Consider the following 14,145-nt stretch of genomic DNA (forward strand, 5'->3'; position numbering starts at 1 on the left):
TGGCCACATGCCATGCAAGCGTCTCGACTCTTCACCCTATGCTTTCCTCTGCTCTGCTTGCTCTGCAGCTGAGTTTTGACCTGGACCGAGAAGTCTACCCACTGGTTGTCCATGCTGTAGTGGATGAAGGCGATGGTACGATGGGACCTGGACTCTCTTTCTATGTATAGTGAGTGATCCCTTGTGGTGGGTGCTGTCCACCACAGCTGTTGCTGCCACAAGGTAGCATGTCTTTTTTTTAAATCATGCGATCGAACAGGGTTTTTTTCCTGTTACTATCAGAATGTGACTTGTGTTGTGGTGCATTAGCCTCCCTCCAGCCCCCACCCCACCACCCTACAATCACTTAGCAAAATCTGGGTTGGGAGCATCATTAGTGAGATAGGGACCTCAAGGTGCAGAATGTGCCTTTTCTTCCAGAACCTTATACTTTTGTGTCTTGCAGAGCATTTTGGACACTGCCATGTACTTTTGGCTACATTTGAAAAGGTAAGTAAACCAGCAAGTCCTCTCCTCTTCTTGGATTAAGCTAAGTTTTAAACCCATTTCTCTGCCCCTCCACAAAGAAGACCAGGTCCAGGCTACCTGAGTAGATTCACCTCCAGGGCTGGTTTTGTTTTCTGTGCTGGGTTGACTTTCATTTTTGTTCTTATATAACACCTGAGCCAGTGCCAGGTACGGAGTAGGTTCTTAAATATTGGGGCTTTTAATCCCACTTTACTGATAGTTTATACATCATTTTCATTTCTGAATATATACCTCCTCTCTCCCACCTCTCTTCCCACCCTTAGCTTTTGTTATCCTTGTAACAAAAATTGTAAAAGAAAGGAGGGCAAAAGTTCAGCAAAAGCAATCACCATATTGGGTCTGAAAACATATACCATCTTCCCCATACAAGGCGCCTCTGCAAAGGGGAGAGGGAATACATTTTCTTAGCTATTCTTCAGGACCCAACTTGCATTCAGTTTAGGGTTTTTTATTCTTTCCATTTATCTTGTCATACATATAACTAGTCATATTGTTCTGCTCATTCCATTTACTTCATTCTGTAGCAGTTTATTTAGGTCTTTGCCTGTTTCTCTGAATTATTTACATTCTTACATTCTTATGGTGAAGTAATATTCCATTATATTTGTGGACCAGAATTTGTTTAGCCTTCACAAATATGTATTGAATTTAATATGTAGGATTATTAAAACATAAAGAAACATCCACTAATATTACTATACCCCACCAAAAAAACCTACTTTGTGTTTATAAATTCCATTGTGTTTGTTTTGCATTTATTCTGTATATATTTAATCTATATAAGTGTTGTAATGAATAAAAAGCTGGTCTTGATGCCAGGAAGACATGAATTCAAGTCCTGCCTTTAACACAGACTGACTGTGTGACCCCCAAGCAAGTCATTTAATTTCTTAGTGCTTGAAGTAATTCTTTCAGACTCTTAAGTCTTAGAGAATGTGCTGTTCTTCAGTGGTAAAGGGAATCTCCTTCCCTTTGAGTTACCTGAACCAAAGAAATCACAGGACTAGTCTCTGTCCCTATATTTATTCTTTCTTTCTTTTTTTAATTCTTAACTCTTTTTAAAAATCCTTTAAACATTTAGCTTCTGTTTTTGTATCAGTTCTAAGACAGAAGAGTGCACAGGCTAGGCAATCAAAGTTAAGTGATTGCCCACAGTTACACAGTTAGGAAGTGTCAGAGATCAGATTTGAACCCAGGTCTTCTGAACTCCAGGTCTGGCACTCTATCTGTGTACCCAATTTATTCTTGATATACTTACATATGAATACATTGTCCCATTCTACTAGAACATAAACCTCTCAAGAGTCAGGGTGATTTCAGTCTTTGTGTCCCCAACACCTCTCACAGTGCCTGATGCTTAATAGGTCCTTATTTAAATGCTAGATTGATTGACGACTTCTTGATTTCCTTCCTGGTCATGATCATAATCTTTTCCTTTCAGCACACAGATGGCACTTTCTGTGTAAAGCCCCTGAAACAGAAGCAGGTGGTAAGTGAAGACTTCACCAAAGGGGAACAGAAAAGGGGAGTGGAGGGGGCAGGGGTTCAGATTCTTAGATGTTAGGGCTAGCCTAAAGGAGAATCTGATTTTATTTATCGGGTCTAAGAGAAAGAATTCCAAGAATAGAAGGATTGGAAGAGCTTCCTGCTTTAGGCTTTTGGCAGCAAGGGGATGAGTATGGGAAGGGAGGGAGATACAAACCCTCAAACCATCCTTCATTTCAGAGACTGGAGGGCGCTTTCAACAAATGAGAAAAATTCCTCTGTAGAACAGGGACCAGGAACTGTCAACTTGAGAGTTTTTTCTCCAGCGTAATACAAGTGCTCAAAAATGAAATGTTTATTGTGTGCCAGGATCCCTTGCCATTAAGTTCAACAGATGCAACTCTGCCTCTGAAAAAGAAAGAAGCCCCAACCTCCGACCCTCCTGTAGTCTGATACTGGTATAACTGAAACAAAATCCTCAGGGACATTCATTTCTTTAAGTTAAGCATTTTCCCTGGGTAAAAATTGCAAATACTGCTGGGAATGAAATACCTCAAGGCCTAGTTTAAAATATTTTAGTGTGACTTAGTTCAAGATTCTTTCTAAGAGAAAAACTAAGACCAGGTTTTCAAAGAGAATTTTAATTTATTCATTCATTTATTTATTTTTAAATTTGAAATTTTTATTTAATTAATTAATTTAGAATATTTTCCCATGGTTACAAGAGTCATGTTCTTTCCCTACCCTCCCCCCAACTCCTGTAGCTGACTCGCAATTCCACTGGGTTTTACATGTGTTATTGATCAAGATCTATTTCCATATTATTGATATTTGCACTAGGGTTATCATTTAAAGTTCAAAATCAATCTGAATTAAATACAGTGGGCATGACCAGCTTGGCTATGGCTGTGGTTATGTGGGACAGTCATATGAAATGTGTTGGGAACAGTGAGTAGAAGCCAAATCACAGAGAATCTTGAATGCTAATGCTAATACTTGTGAAAGATTCCGATCAGATGATGTTATCTCATTTTACACATGAGGAAACTGAAACTCAGAGAGGGGAGACTTGCCTTATATCCTTTGTAAGTAGTGGCTCAGAGATTATTATCAATATCTCCCACCTATTAGTCTAATAATCTTCTTAGGATACTGTGAATCTGGTTCATAGTTTGTCCTAAGGCCAGCCAAAGTGGAAATAAATATTGGCCAGCTGGGGAATGAAAATGTGTCAGACCAGCCAATGGGGTTAGATATTGTATGAGGCAGGCAAAAGACTGGGTAATAGGGAATTGGACTGAGGTTTTATGAAAGGACCTTGTAAAGGAGGATTTCAGATGGGAAGAAGCATCATTCCAGTTAAGTCTATGGGGATCAGAACCTTCAGAGATATTTTGAATTTACTCAGTTACTATTTAACTACTCAACCATCACTACATCACAATAATTTCAATTGTAAGTTTCTTTCTGAATAGATAATAGTAATAATACATGATAAATAACCTAAACTTAAAATCTATATAAAGTCAATATCTGTCTATAACATAAAAAGGTTAAGAGTAATATTTACAGTGAGTGATCTTGTAAAAGGAAAACAGTCCAAGATTTCTGACTTCTTCAGCCTCTGCTGATGTTTTTTTCTTTCTACTTGTCTTCTCCATTTCTGTTTCTCTCTTTTCATCTAGGCAAGTCTGCTTTAGTTGACTATAATATAAGACTACAGTCTATCAATTTTTCTTTTCATTTTCCCTGTTGAACATAGAGGATCGAGAAATCCTCCAAAGAAAAAGCTTTGCTGATCCATTTGTAGAATCACTGGATTTTTTTCCCCTGTGAATCAAATGATCTTTGATAGAAAAAAAGGCTTTTCCAAACCCTGCTATAGTAGAGCCTTTTTAGTAGAGCCAAAATATCTTATCTTTTTTTTATCTTTTTTCTTATGGTTTCCAGGTGGATGGGGTCAGTTACCTCCTTCAAGAAATCTATGGGATTGAAAACAAGTACAACACACAGGATTCTAAGGTAAAACTTAATGTCTAAGAGTACTAAGAAGATATATTTCCTAGATAGAAAGGGTACGAGCTTACCATGACAAGCTAAGAACTTGGGCCTGGGAGTCAGCATTTTATCCTTTTACATCTTAGATGTTTGTCTTTATGCCAACTTAAGATTTGCTTATATGACTTCAGTTTTATCTTCCCCAGAAAATGATATTGAAAGAGATGGGGTATTTTGTACTTTTCTCTCCCTACTGTCTGTGGCAAATTCTCTTCCAGCCACAAAATCTAATGTCTTTCCCTATTTTACATGCTTAATTCTTTGCAATAGTGCTGGCTTTGCTCACTTCTGTCCTTTTCAGTCTCCTAAACTCAGATTGCCATTCAAGGCCAAGTAAGAGCATAATATATCAATGTATGTCTGTTCTTAGATAAACTTAATAAACTTTCTCTCCTTTAATGTTTAGCAAAAGGTTTCATGAAGTAATAAGTCTCAGTCCTTTTGCTTAATCACCTTGTAATACTCCCTCTGGGGCTACTCTTCCAAACTTTAGCTCATATGCAAAGGTTCAGTCTCCAGAGGAGTGACTGCTACCTCAGATTCTACAAATAACCCAGCTAGGCTATCTTTCTAACATTGTTCCTCAAGAGCCCCCACTAGTAATTCTCCCCATTCACAAGCAACTAGCAAAGTTCATTAGCTTTTAGCAAAGACATCTTACTAACTTGGTTGAGTAAAAACAGCTGATATAAAATATTCCCCCCCAAAAAAAACCTGGAGCTTACTCTCCTACATATATACAACATTCATGAAAAGATTGGGCTTTAAACTTAATATATAATGGTAGTGAGAGACATATACACCATAAATGTCTATTTACAGTTCCTGGCACTGTGTCAGCTGGTCCTTTCTTTAGTCAGTTGCTGGACTTGTCTAGTGCATTACATCACACTTTTTTGAAGCTGCTTCTTCTCTTGGGTAACTCTTTTTATATCAGGATCCATGTTTATCCTTGATCTATTTCCTCTCTCACAGCTGGATACATTTTCTCTTACTGGTTCTCTATCTCTCATAACATGAAAGTGGTGGTGTGGTAGGAGGGGAATGGGGAAAATAAGGCAAAATCCTAAAGTCTCCTCATCCTTTGGAGAGCAATTCCCTCTCAGAAGACTGTTCTTTCCTCCACTTCTGATTCAAACTCTAAATTGCATCTCTTCCGATGCTGGACTAGCCAGATACTGAGATTCTTCTAAAGTCCTCAGATGCATGGTTAGCTTTTTTGTCTAGCTAGGCATGCAACAAAGAGGTCTGTATCTTTTTAAGTTATCATAAGCTCCTCTTGCTTACATATTTAAATTTTTCTCATGCTGTAATTACATTAGTTTGGGGAAGAGTGGTGGTGGTGGTATAATCACACACATTCTCTCTCTCTCTCTCTCTCTCTCTCTCTCTCTCTCTCCCTCTCTCTCTCTATCTCTCTCTCACATACACACACACACACACACACACACACACACACACACACACACACACACACACACACACACTCCCCCCCTCTCCCTTCCAGCTTTATCAGTGAGATATGTGAGATCATGGTTCTTGTGCTATCAGCTCAGTGGTTCTATTCTCCTTGTCCAGGTGGCTGAGGATGAAGTAAATGATAACAGTGCTGAGTGTGTGGTATGTCTCTCAGATGTCCGGGATACCTTGATTTTACCCTGCCGCCACCTCTGCCTCTGTAACACCTGTGCAGACACCCTTCGCTACCAAGCCAACAACTGTCCTATCTGCCGACTGCGTAAGTCCTGAGGATGGAGGGAAAGGCACCATCAGTAGGTCAGGGCAAGGAAGTTGATATATAAAGCACCAAAGCCCTTGTTGCATCTGGGATCTGGCAAATACATGGAGCCTCTGGGAAAAGGAAGAAGGGAATGCTTGTCATCCTCTCCCTCCCACGTGCTTTCTACCCTGTATCAAGGTATCTTAACTGGACATCTTTCCTTTTCACAGCATTTCGGGCTCTGCTTCAGATCCGGGCCATGAGGAAGAAACTGGGCCCCTTGTCCCCAACCAACTTTAACCCCATCATCTCTTCCCAAACATCTGACTCTGAAGAACACTCAGTAAGTTGGGTCATGGTCTAGAATAGGAGCCCTTTCCCATGTTCTAGGACTAGGGAACAGGTGCTCTAGAGGATCCCTTCTGACTTCTTATCTTCTTTGTCCTTTTCTTTACCACCCTGACATTATAAGCAGTGAAATTGCACTCTGATATGTGCCTTATGTATCTTTTTAATAAACCCACCAAAATTAAGTTGTTTTGAAGCTGGTTAAAACCGTCTCTTGAGTACCATAGTAAACAGAACTACTTTTCTTCCTGGACATCCATTTTCTAATTTTTTTTATGTCAAATACCACTTCAGAGAACCATAACTCTGTAAATAATCATTAAGAGGGAGCAGACAAATGACTGTTCTGTAATTCAATAATATTTACTTATCAATTCTCTAAAAGGTATTTATCTTTCTCCCACTTTATAGCTGAGTATAATAACAAGGTCCAGAAAGACAAATTAATCTAATGGTTTCATAGTGGAAGACACAGGGTTAGGGACAGTATCCCAACTTTTCAGCTCTTTCCTTTTTACTTGGACATTATCTCTCTTAAGAGTAACCCACTGACAGGCTCCAGGTAGAATTATTTACATCAATGCTGTCCTCCCTTCCTGATGCTTTTCTTTTCCCTCGATAGTGTTGTTCTGAAAAGAATCTTTCATACATTTCATTTCATACACTCATGAAACTAAGATATATTTTAAAACAAGGATGCTTATTCAATGCTATAGACACTTGCTATTTTTAGAGTTTAACAACTTGTCTCTGGTTCTCCTAGTCCTCAGAGAACATCCCCTTGGGTTACGAAGTGGTATCTCTGCTGGAAGCCCTAAATGGGCCCCTCACTCCATCCCCAGCTGCTCCTCCACTTCACGTGCTTGGAGACACCCACCTGTCAGGGATGTTGCCTTCTTATGGCAGTGATGGACATCTCCCCCCACTAAGAACTGTCTCTCCTCTTGACCGCCTCTCTGACTGCAGCAGCCAAGAACTCAAGCTTAAGAATAGTCTTTCCAAGTGAGTACCCAGTGGTTTGACAGTCATGTCTCTAGGATTCTTTTGTGGGATGAGTTTGAATGTTTCCAGCACTCTTTCCTTTTTATAAAAAAACTTTAGTGCTTTATCAATACTTTTTAAAAAACACCATTATCATTTCTTAATACCCATTATAATCATGATCATAGTCAGAATAATAATGGCATTTTGGAGGCATTTTGAGAATTTCAAAGCACTTATCTCAATTAATACTCACAAATAACCTGGAAAGTAGGTGCTATTATTATCTCCATTTTATAGGTGAGGAAATTGAGGCAAACTGGTGTTAAATCACACAGCTAGTAAGTGCCCCAAGCAGGAGTTTACTCTTCCTTAATAACAAAGAAGTCCAGTTAAACCACACAGATTGCCACAGAGCACCATGTCTGATAGCATAGGTCTCATTCCACCATCTTTCTGCTGAAGAGAGGGGTTAATACATTTTTTCCTGTCAGGCCTCTGGAACCAGGATTAATCATCACATTGATCCAAGCTGCTCCAATGCTTTCCTCACCTGCCCAGTGACAGTGGTAGCTTTTATCTTGCCTCCTTAAGGAGAAACTGATTCTCTGAGACTTTTCTAGACTTCAACCACCAAACACTTGGGGTGCCTTCAGAACATTAAGGAAAGGACTGCACTATCTATCATTGATTATATGACATTCAAACACAGCAGCATAAGGTAGTAGTAGTAGAGTTTAGAAATTTAAAATGTATGCTGGAGGGCTTTCTGCACTCTTCAGAAAACATGCTGATGCTTCTAGGCCTAAGAAAGAGGTGGTATTGATGCTCCAAGGGACTATAGATCAGAATAATAATGACTTTCTTTAATTTTGTGACAATTTTTAAAAAAAACTGAACTAGTCATTAGTATATGCAAACCGTTTGTGATAGAGTAGGGAGAGGGGCATTTTTGATGTCCCTAATGGAGCCTCCAGAGAGAGAGAGAGAATATATTTATATAGAAGCAAGTACAACAGATCTTTGATGGAGCCAAAGCAAGAGTGTTACATGATATAGCCCTTAGGCCACAACCTTTCTTCTTGCCCAAGAATCACCCAAACCCTTGGGTGTCCCCCTTGATGTTTCTCACTCACTCACTCCTCCCAAGTATAGAATTTGATTGATTTGAGTACAACAGAATTCGCTTCTTCAGATGTCTGTCTGTTTGGGTCATAAGTATTTGCTTTAAACTTACCCAGGTCCATCTCCCAGAATTCATCCATGTTACACGAAGAAGAGGATGATGAACAGTCCTGTAGCGAGTCTGAAATGCACCTCTCCCCCAGGCAGTCTCCTCATCAGCTTGAAGAGGTGACAGCCACTCTGCTCCCTTTCCTCTCCTGGGATACATGACCCTTCTTCTAAGTATCCACTGCCCTCCTACCCTGTCCTGCACAGCCCCTCTCTGGAAAACACACCCTCCCTTCGGTTCCCTCCCTCTTCAGGGCTCACGGCAGACATGTTTATTGGGAGCTGAGCTGCCTATTCTGTATTCATTGTGAGGCCTTAGACTCTCATCTTCAGAATGGAAGAACTTGCCCATAATTACCAGGGCCAAGGGTTTTCCCAAGGAACAGCTGCTAGGTGACCTATGTCACCTGAGCCCTAGCTGCGTACAATTCCAGCAGATGCTGTGCCCTAGGCAGGCTGGGATGACTGTAGTTTTCCCTCCTCCCTTGGGAGGGACTTGTCATTCCAGGCTAAAATTGAAGAGAAGTGATGACAAAAGAAACACCAATACTAATGTTACCTGTTCCCTTCCTTTTCTGAGGACAGTCAGTGTCAGCCTCCTAGCTGCTGGTTTCCTTTTTACACACACACACACACACACACACACACACACACACATACACACAAATGCAAATGCACACGTGTATGCACATATACACATTGCCACCAACCATATCTGCTTTGAGTTCACTCTGCCTTCCCTTTGTTGCTTTTCCAGGACTGCGGTGCCACTCCAGAGAGTGAGAATCTCACTTTATCTTCATCAGGAGCCATTGGCCAGTCATCTTGCACAGGGACCCCTCTCTCTTCCACAATTTCTTCCCCCGAAGGTACTTAAGGGAGCAGGACTCAGAGTTGCTATGGCCCTTTTCTTCTGCTCGGGTCACAAGGACTCAAATTGGATGTCATCAGTTAACACCCAAGTGTGGTAAATGGAGCTCCCTGGTTGAAGGATGGACAGGACACCTCTTCCACTGAGTTACTTAGTGGTGGCAGCTTCATTGACCCCTGGGCTGGGGACCCAATTTCCATTAGCCTCTTCTGATTTCCATCTCTGAGAGAACAAGGAGAGTTTCTGGTTTTTGTTTTTTAACCTTAATATTGGTTTCAGTCCTCCTGGTCTCGGGAGAATATCTCTCTCACTCTTTTTATTTTGAAACAATACTAGTTTAGAGACTCAGACATAAATTTAGAGCTGGAAGAGACACTAGAGACCATCCATCCAAACCTTTCATTTTATAAATGAGGAAACTGAACCACAGAAATATGGGACTTCCCCAGGGTCACACAAGTAGTAAGCATCTAAGATAGGGTTTGAACTCAGAACTTCCCAACTCCAGGTCCAGTGCTTTAACCAGCATTCCATGAACTGATTTAACAGTGTGGCAACCGCCCTTTCTTCTTGTCTTCTGTCTCTAGTCCCAAAGACTAAATTCTGAGCGCTATCCCTTAAATAAGGCAAAACCTCAATAAATTTCAGTTCTAGTACCTTTTTAGTTTAGCATAGGAAAAGGTTCCTGAGGTGTTTGTTGCCTAGGGGATAGAGAAGATTTCCTCTTTTTTTTAAGCTGTCGAGATCTATTTCTTTCCTCTCTTGCCTTCAGTGTAACTAAGGTGGCTGAGCTTCTCTCATCTGTTCTCTCCATAGACCCTGTCAGCAGCAGCCTGGCACAATCTGTCATGTCCATAGCCTCTTCCCAAAGCCAGAACTCCCAGATCAGCACTGACACGGTCTCTTCTATGTCTGGTTCCTATATTGCCCCTGGCACAGAAGAAGAGGGAGATGCTCTCCCTTCCCCACTTGCTGCCAGTGGAGCTCCATCGGAAGAAGGCGAGGTAGGGAGAAAGCTGCTGGCATCGTCATTGCCCCTCAAACTAAACACACCTGGAAAAGCAGCTTGAGATCAGTGGGGCTTCTGTTCACTCCAAGAATAGATTCAACAACAGTTCAGTAAGCATCTCTTAAATTCCTATTAAGTCCATGGGCACCGGTGACAAAAAGACAACAATAAAATACTCCCTACCCTTTAGGAATTTACATTCTATGAGGGGAATTCCACATATGTAAAATAAATACAAAGTCATTTTGGTGGGGGATGCAGGGGATACAATAGCTTAGGATGCCTGGGAAAGCCTCATGTGGGAATTGAGACTTTGTTAGACCTTAAAGGGACCTGGGAAATCTGGTACCATGATTTGGGCCAGTCGAGAGATAAAGACGAGACAAGGGCTGGGAGAGGACTCCACAGAACTCCATCAGTACCATGGAGGAGCAAAGCTAGTAGTTTCATTCAAAGGCCTCCTCATTTGCTCTTTCTATAACTTCTCCGGCCTTTGTCTTATGTCTCCTACTTTGTAACTAAAGCACACTTGGATCTTGAGTCTTCCACAGTCCTAGGAACAGAGCAAATTGAGGTTAGTGAACTTGTCACTTACCTGTTTTTGTCATTTTGCAGTTGATGCCCATTGAGTCTCCAGATGCTGATTTTGTTGGGGTCCCAGCAGAAGAGCAGGATGCAGAGGTAACAGGCTAAACAGCAGTGCCCCCTTTCCTGTAGTTGGTAAAGATGCTTGAGCTGAAAAACCAATAATCTCGAGACTTTAAGGATAGACATCAGTCCAGTGTGGGGAGCTACTACTGCAAGGCAACACTGCTACATTCAGACTCAGTATAGAGGCAAGATGTGGTGAGGATATTATTCAGGAAATTGCTCATTTTTGGACCCTCCTACAACTGTTTGTTGGCATAATATTTTGGATGGAGATTCCAAAGAGGAGACTTTGTTGCAGAATCCCAAGTTTTGATCACATTAGTTGATTACTCATTACATAGGAAGGATCACTATATACCTTTCCATTGAGCCAGGTCTAGGTAGAATATAAAACTTCCGGATTCCTGAGCCAGAGATTTGTATTGACTTGCCATTGGTCTTATGTCTCATTTAGTGCTCTCTCTTGTGATTTTAATCCAAAGAAGCAAAAAACTAATCAAGGGCATTCCCCCCAACTCAAAAAAAAACCCTCTCCATAGGGACAAATCAGTGTAAAATTGATCAGACCCAGACCCCTATAGATGAACTGCACCTCACTAAGCAGAATCTTCCCCCAGTCAACACAACAGGGAGAATGGGACATGATGGGGTACAAAGCCAGAAAGGAGGTGCAGGAGGAGCCTTGAGCAGAGTGAGAAAAATTCCTGAAGAATATGCCCACTGTCAAGAGGCTACAAGAAACAGATATATAAAATGGAAGGGAGTCTGTTGTTATTGATTCTTCTACAAGGGTTAGTAGATGATTGGACATTTAGAGATTCTATCTAGTGAGAACAGAAAACGATGTTTAGATCAGCTTCTATATGGTAATAAATAAATATTGAGCGTGGAATTGGAGACTAAGTGTATATCACAACCCAGACACGCCCGTAATGTGGGAGCTACTTGGGTTTTTTTCTACTTGTATCTTCTTTATGATAAGGGCAGGTTTTGTAGGAGTTTATATTGGTCTGGGATGTCCTGCCTTGTTCTTTCAATATTCATAGCCTCCCTGCTGTGTTCTAGGGGAACGATGTATTGGAAGAAGAAGATGGATCTCCTACACGGGAAGATGGTAACGGACTGGCCTTTTGCCTGCTTTTATTTTCATTTTCTTTCTAAGGTGGTGATGTCAAGGCAAAGAAAAGAGGATCATTTGACTTGGTGGCATTATTTAGTTGTATGACTGATAAAGAGAAAGTTATCTTGTCTGCAATGTATGAAAGTCAGCAGGGTAACAGGAGGATCCTAGTGTATCTTCCTGACTTTCTGGGAGGAAAAAGGGGAGGAAGGAAAGGTAGAAAGGAAGGTAAGGGGAAGAGAAAGGAAAGATGGAAAGATTTATTTCATTCCTATATGTGCTAGGCACTGTGCTAATAAGTGCTGGGGTGTTAGGGTAAGGACTCTCCTTAAGTCAGATTATGTTTTCATATGGTGGTGTGACCTTCAGAGGATCCTGGACAGTTGCCTGCTCACTTTCTTTCTCCCTGAGTGGCTCTTCAGCCAAGTGACACAGGACCATTCAGACTGCCCTTCTATGGTAGAAGCAGCAACAGTGCCTTACAGTAATTTCTTTACTTCAGGGAAAGGACCTTAATTTGATTCCCTTTCATTCAGAAGATTGCTCTCCTTCCCCCAAAAGAAAGACCTTGAGGAATCGTAGCTAATGTAGTAAGAAAATTGTTGAGAAAGTAGAGGCATGAATTTTCCTTAAAGGTACCATCTAGGCAAGTCGTTCCAGTGTCCATTCATTGACAACATCTGAGACGTTAATGGTCTCTTCTTAAAATGGAAAGGGTATTCTTCCCTCCTCCCTTCCCTCTCCTCACTGAAAATTAGCTCAGCATTTAGTAAAAGGATGATCCAGACAGGAAGGATCTAGGGCAAAAATCGACGCCAAGTGTCCCGGGGTTGAGAATCTATTCTCTCCATGAAATTTGTCATGTCAAAGGGGATAGATCAAAGCACGTGCCAGGCCTAAGCCAGCCTCCACCCCCAACCTGGCTGTAGACCTCTCAGCCGTCCTCCTGGTTGCTTTTGCTTGAGTGCTGGCCACTGCTTGGAAAATTTCACAGGGTGTGCATGCACACAGCCAGCCCAGCCCAAGAGCCTCCCAGGCAGACTAGTGACCACTGCTTAAAGCTGTGCCTCCTATCACCCCTTGCACACCAGCCAGAGGCAAACCATGAACTCAAACCATGTTGGTAGGATCACAGGCCACCCAAGTGATTGCTTGCTCATTCCAAAATAAAAACAGACTTGCTTAAAATCGTAGCTTTTAGTGAATTTATCTTATTTTTTTCTAAAATGCAGGTTGCCAGACTTCTGGTTGTTCCTTTAAAGTGCAGGGTTATGTTTCTTCCTGATGTCCTGTAGGCCATTTGGCAAACTCATGATTTCCTTTTTCCTTTTCACCAAGGAATAGAGGAGGGCTTTAAAGAATGACTTCTGTAACTCCCCTTGCCCCCTTACATGTCTGTAGGTTTCTGGTCAGTCATTTAAAAGACATTCCAAACGACAAAACAAACTATTCATCTTAATTTTGTTAATGTGGCACTTTGGATTTGACATGCAAAATAATGGAACCTGGAATCTTTAATTTTTGCTTTTATTATTTACTCATTTTGCAGAACCCACTCCCCCATGGTCATAAACGCACCTGACACGGACCAGAGACAGACACAAGCATGAGCAGGGGGTAACTTTCCCAGTTGCTTTCTTTAGCTTTTCCCAGCTACTCTCTTGTCTGCCTTTTACCTGCATATTTACTGCACTTTCTAGTTGTTCTCTTCAAAATCCTTGTGTATTCCTTTGCCCTCCTCCTCAGTGATCTGAAAAGTTATGGAACAAGAAGTGAGAAGCAGCCGGTCGGGAAGACAGGGCAGGATAGCTTTGAGAACAGAGACACTCACACCCCTACACAATGTGACTCCTTTATTGTCCACTCTTTACCCACTTAGTTATTATTGTCTTTTTTTAATATATAATTTGATTTTTTTTGTCTCCATCTTTAAGATTTTCATTTTAAAAGACAGTAAAGCAAAGAAAATCAAAGCGCCTCTCTAACTGCATTAACTCCATTACAGGCCAGAGGACTTGCGCATTCCTAGGTATGGAGTGTGACAATAACAATGACATTGACATCGCAGTCGTGAAAACACTCGACAATAAGCTGTGCTCTGAGGTCTGCTTACCCGGTGAGTGGCAGTCTGCTGAACATGA

General features: G+C 41.3%; 1 protein-coding gene across 5 annotated transcripts in view; it reads left to right on the forward strand.

Moving 5' to 3' along the window:
- RNF157 (ring finger protein 157) overlaps nt 1-14,145 on the forward strand; it is a 161,121-nt gene that overhangs the window by 137,307 nt on the left and 9,669 nt on the right. For 3 of the 5 annotated variants that reach the window (XM_016430634.2, XM_001369013.5, XM_007482598.3), the window contains 13 exons: nt 69-135; nt 446-489; nt 1,970-2,017; nt 3,964-4,035; nt 5,650-5,809; nt 6,022-6,134; nt 6,903-7,141; nt 8,362-8,473; nt 9,111-9,222; nt 10,041-10,228; nt 10,849-10,914; nt 11,950-11,998; nt 14,010-14,120. In XM_016430634.2, coding sequence (XP_016286120.1) covers nt 69-135; nt 446-489; nt 1,970-2,017; nt 3,964-4,035; nt 5,650-5,809; nt 6,022-6,134; nt 6,903-7,141; nt 8,362-8,473; nt 9,111-9,222; nt 10,041-10,228; nt 10,849-10,914; nt 11,950-11,998; nt 14,010-14,120 — 1,381 coding nt within the window. Of the gene's footprint in view, nt 1-68; nt 136-445; nt 490-1,969; nt 2,018-3,963; nt 4,036-5,649; nt 5,810-6,021; nt 6,135-6,902; nt 7,142-8,361; nt 8,474-9,110; nt 9,223-10,040; nt 10,229-10,848; nt 10,915-11,949; nt 11,999-13,553; nt 13,622-14,009; nt 14,121-14,145 lie in introns of those variants that run through there. The other 2 variants (XM_007482599.3, XM_056817099.1) reach the window with 2 other exon arrangements.

This window comes from Monodelphis domestica, chromosome 2, assembly GCF_027887165.1.
Source record: "Monodelphis domestica isolate mMonDom1 chromosome 2, mMonDom1.pri, whole genome shotgun sequence".
Taxonomy (NCBI): domain Eukaryota; kingdom Metazoa; phylum Chordata; class Mammalia; order Didelphimorphia; family Didelphidae; genus Monodelphis; species Monodelphis domestica.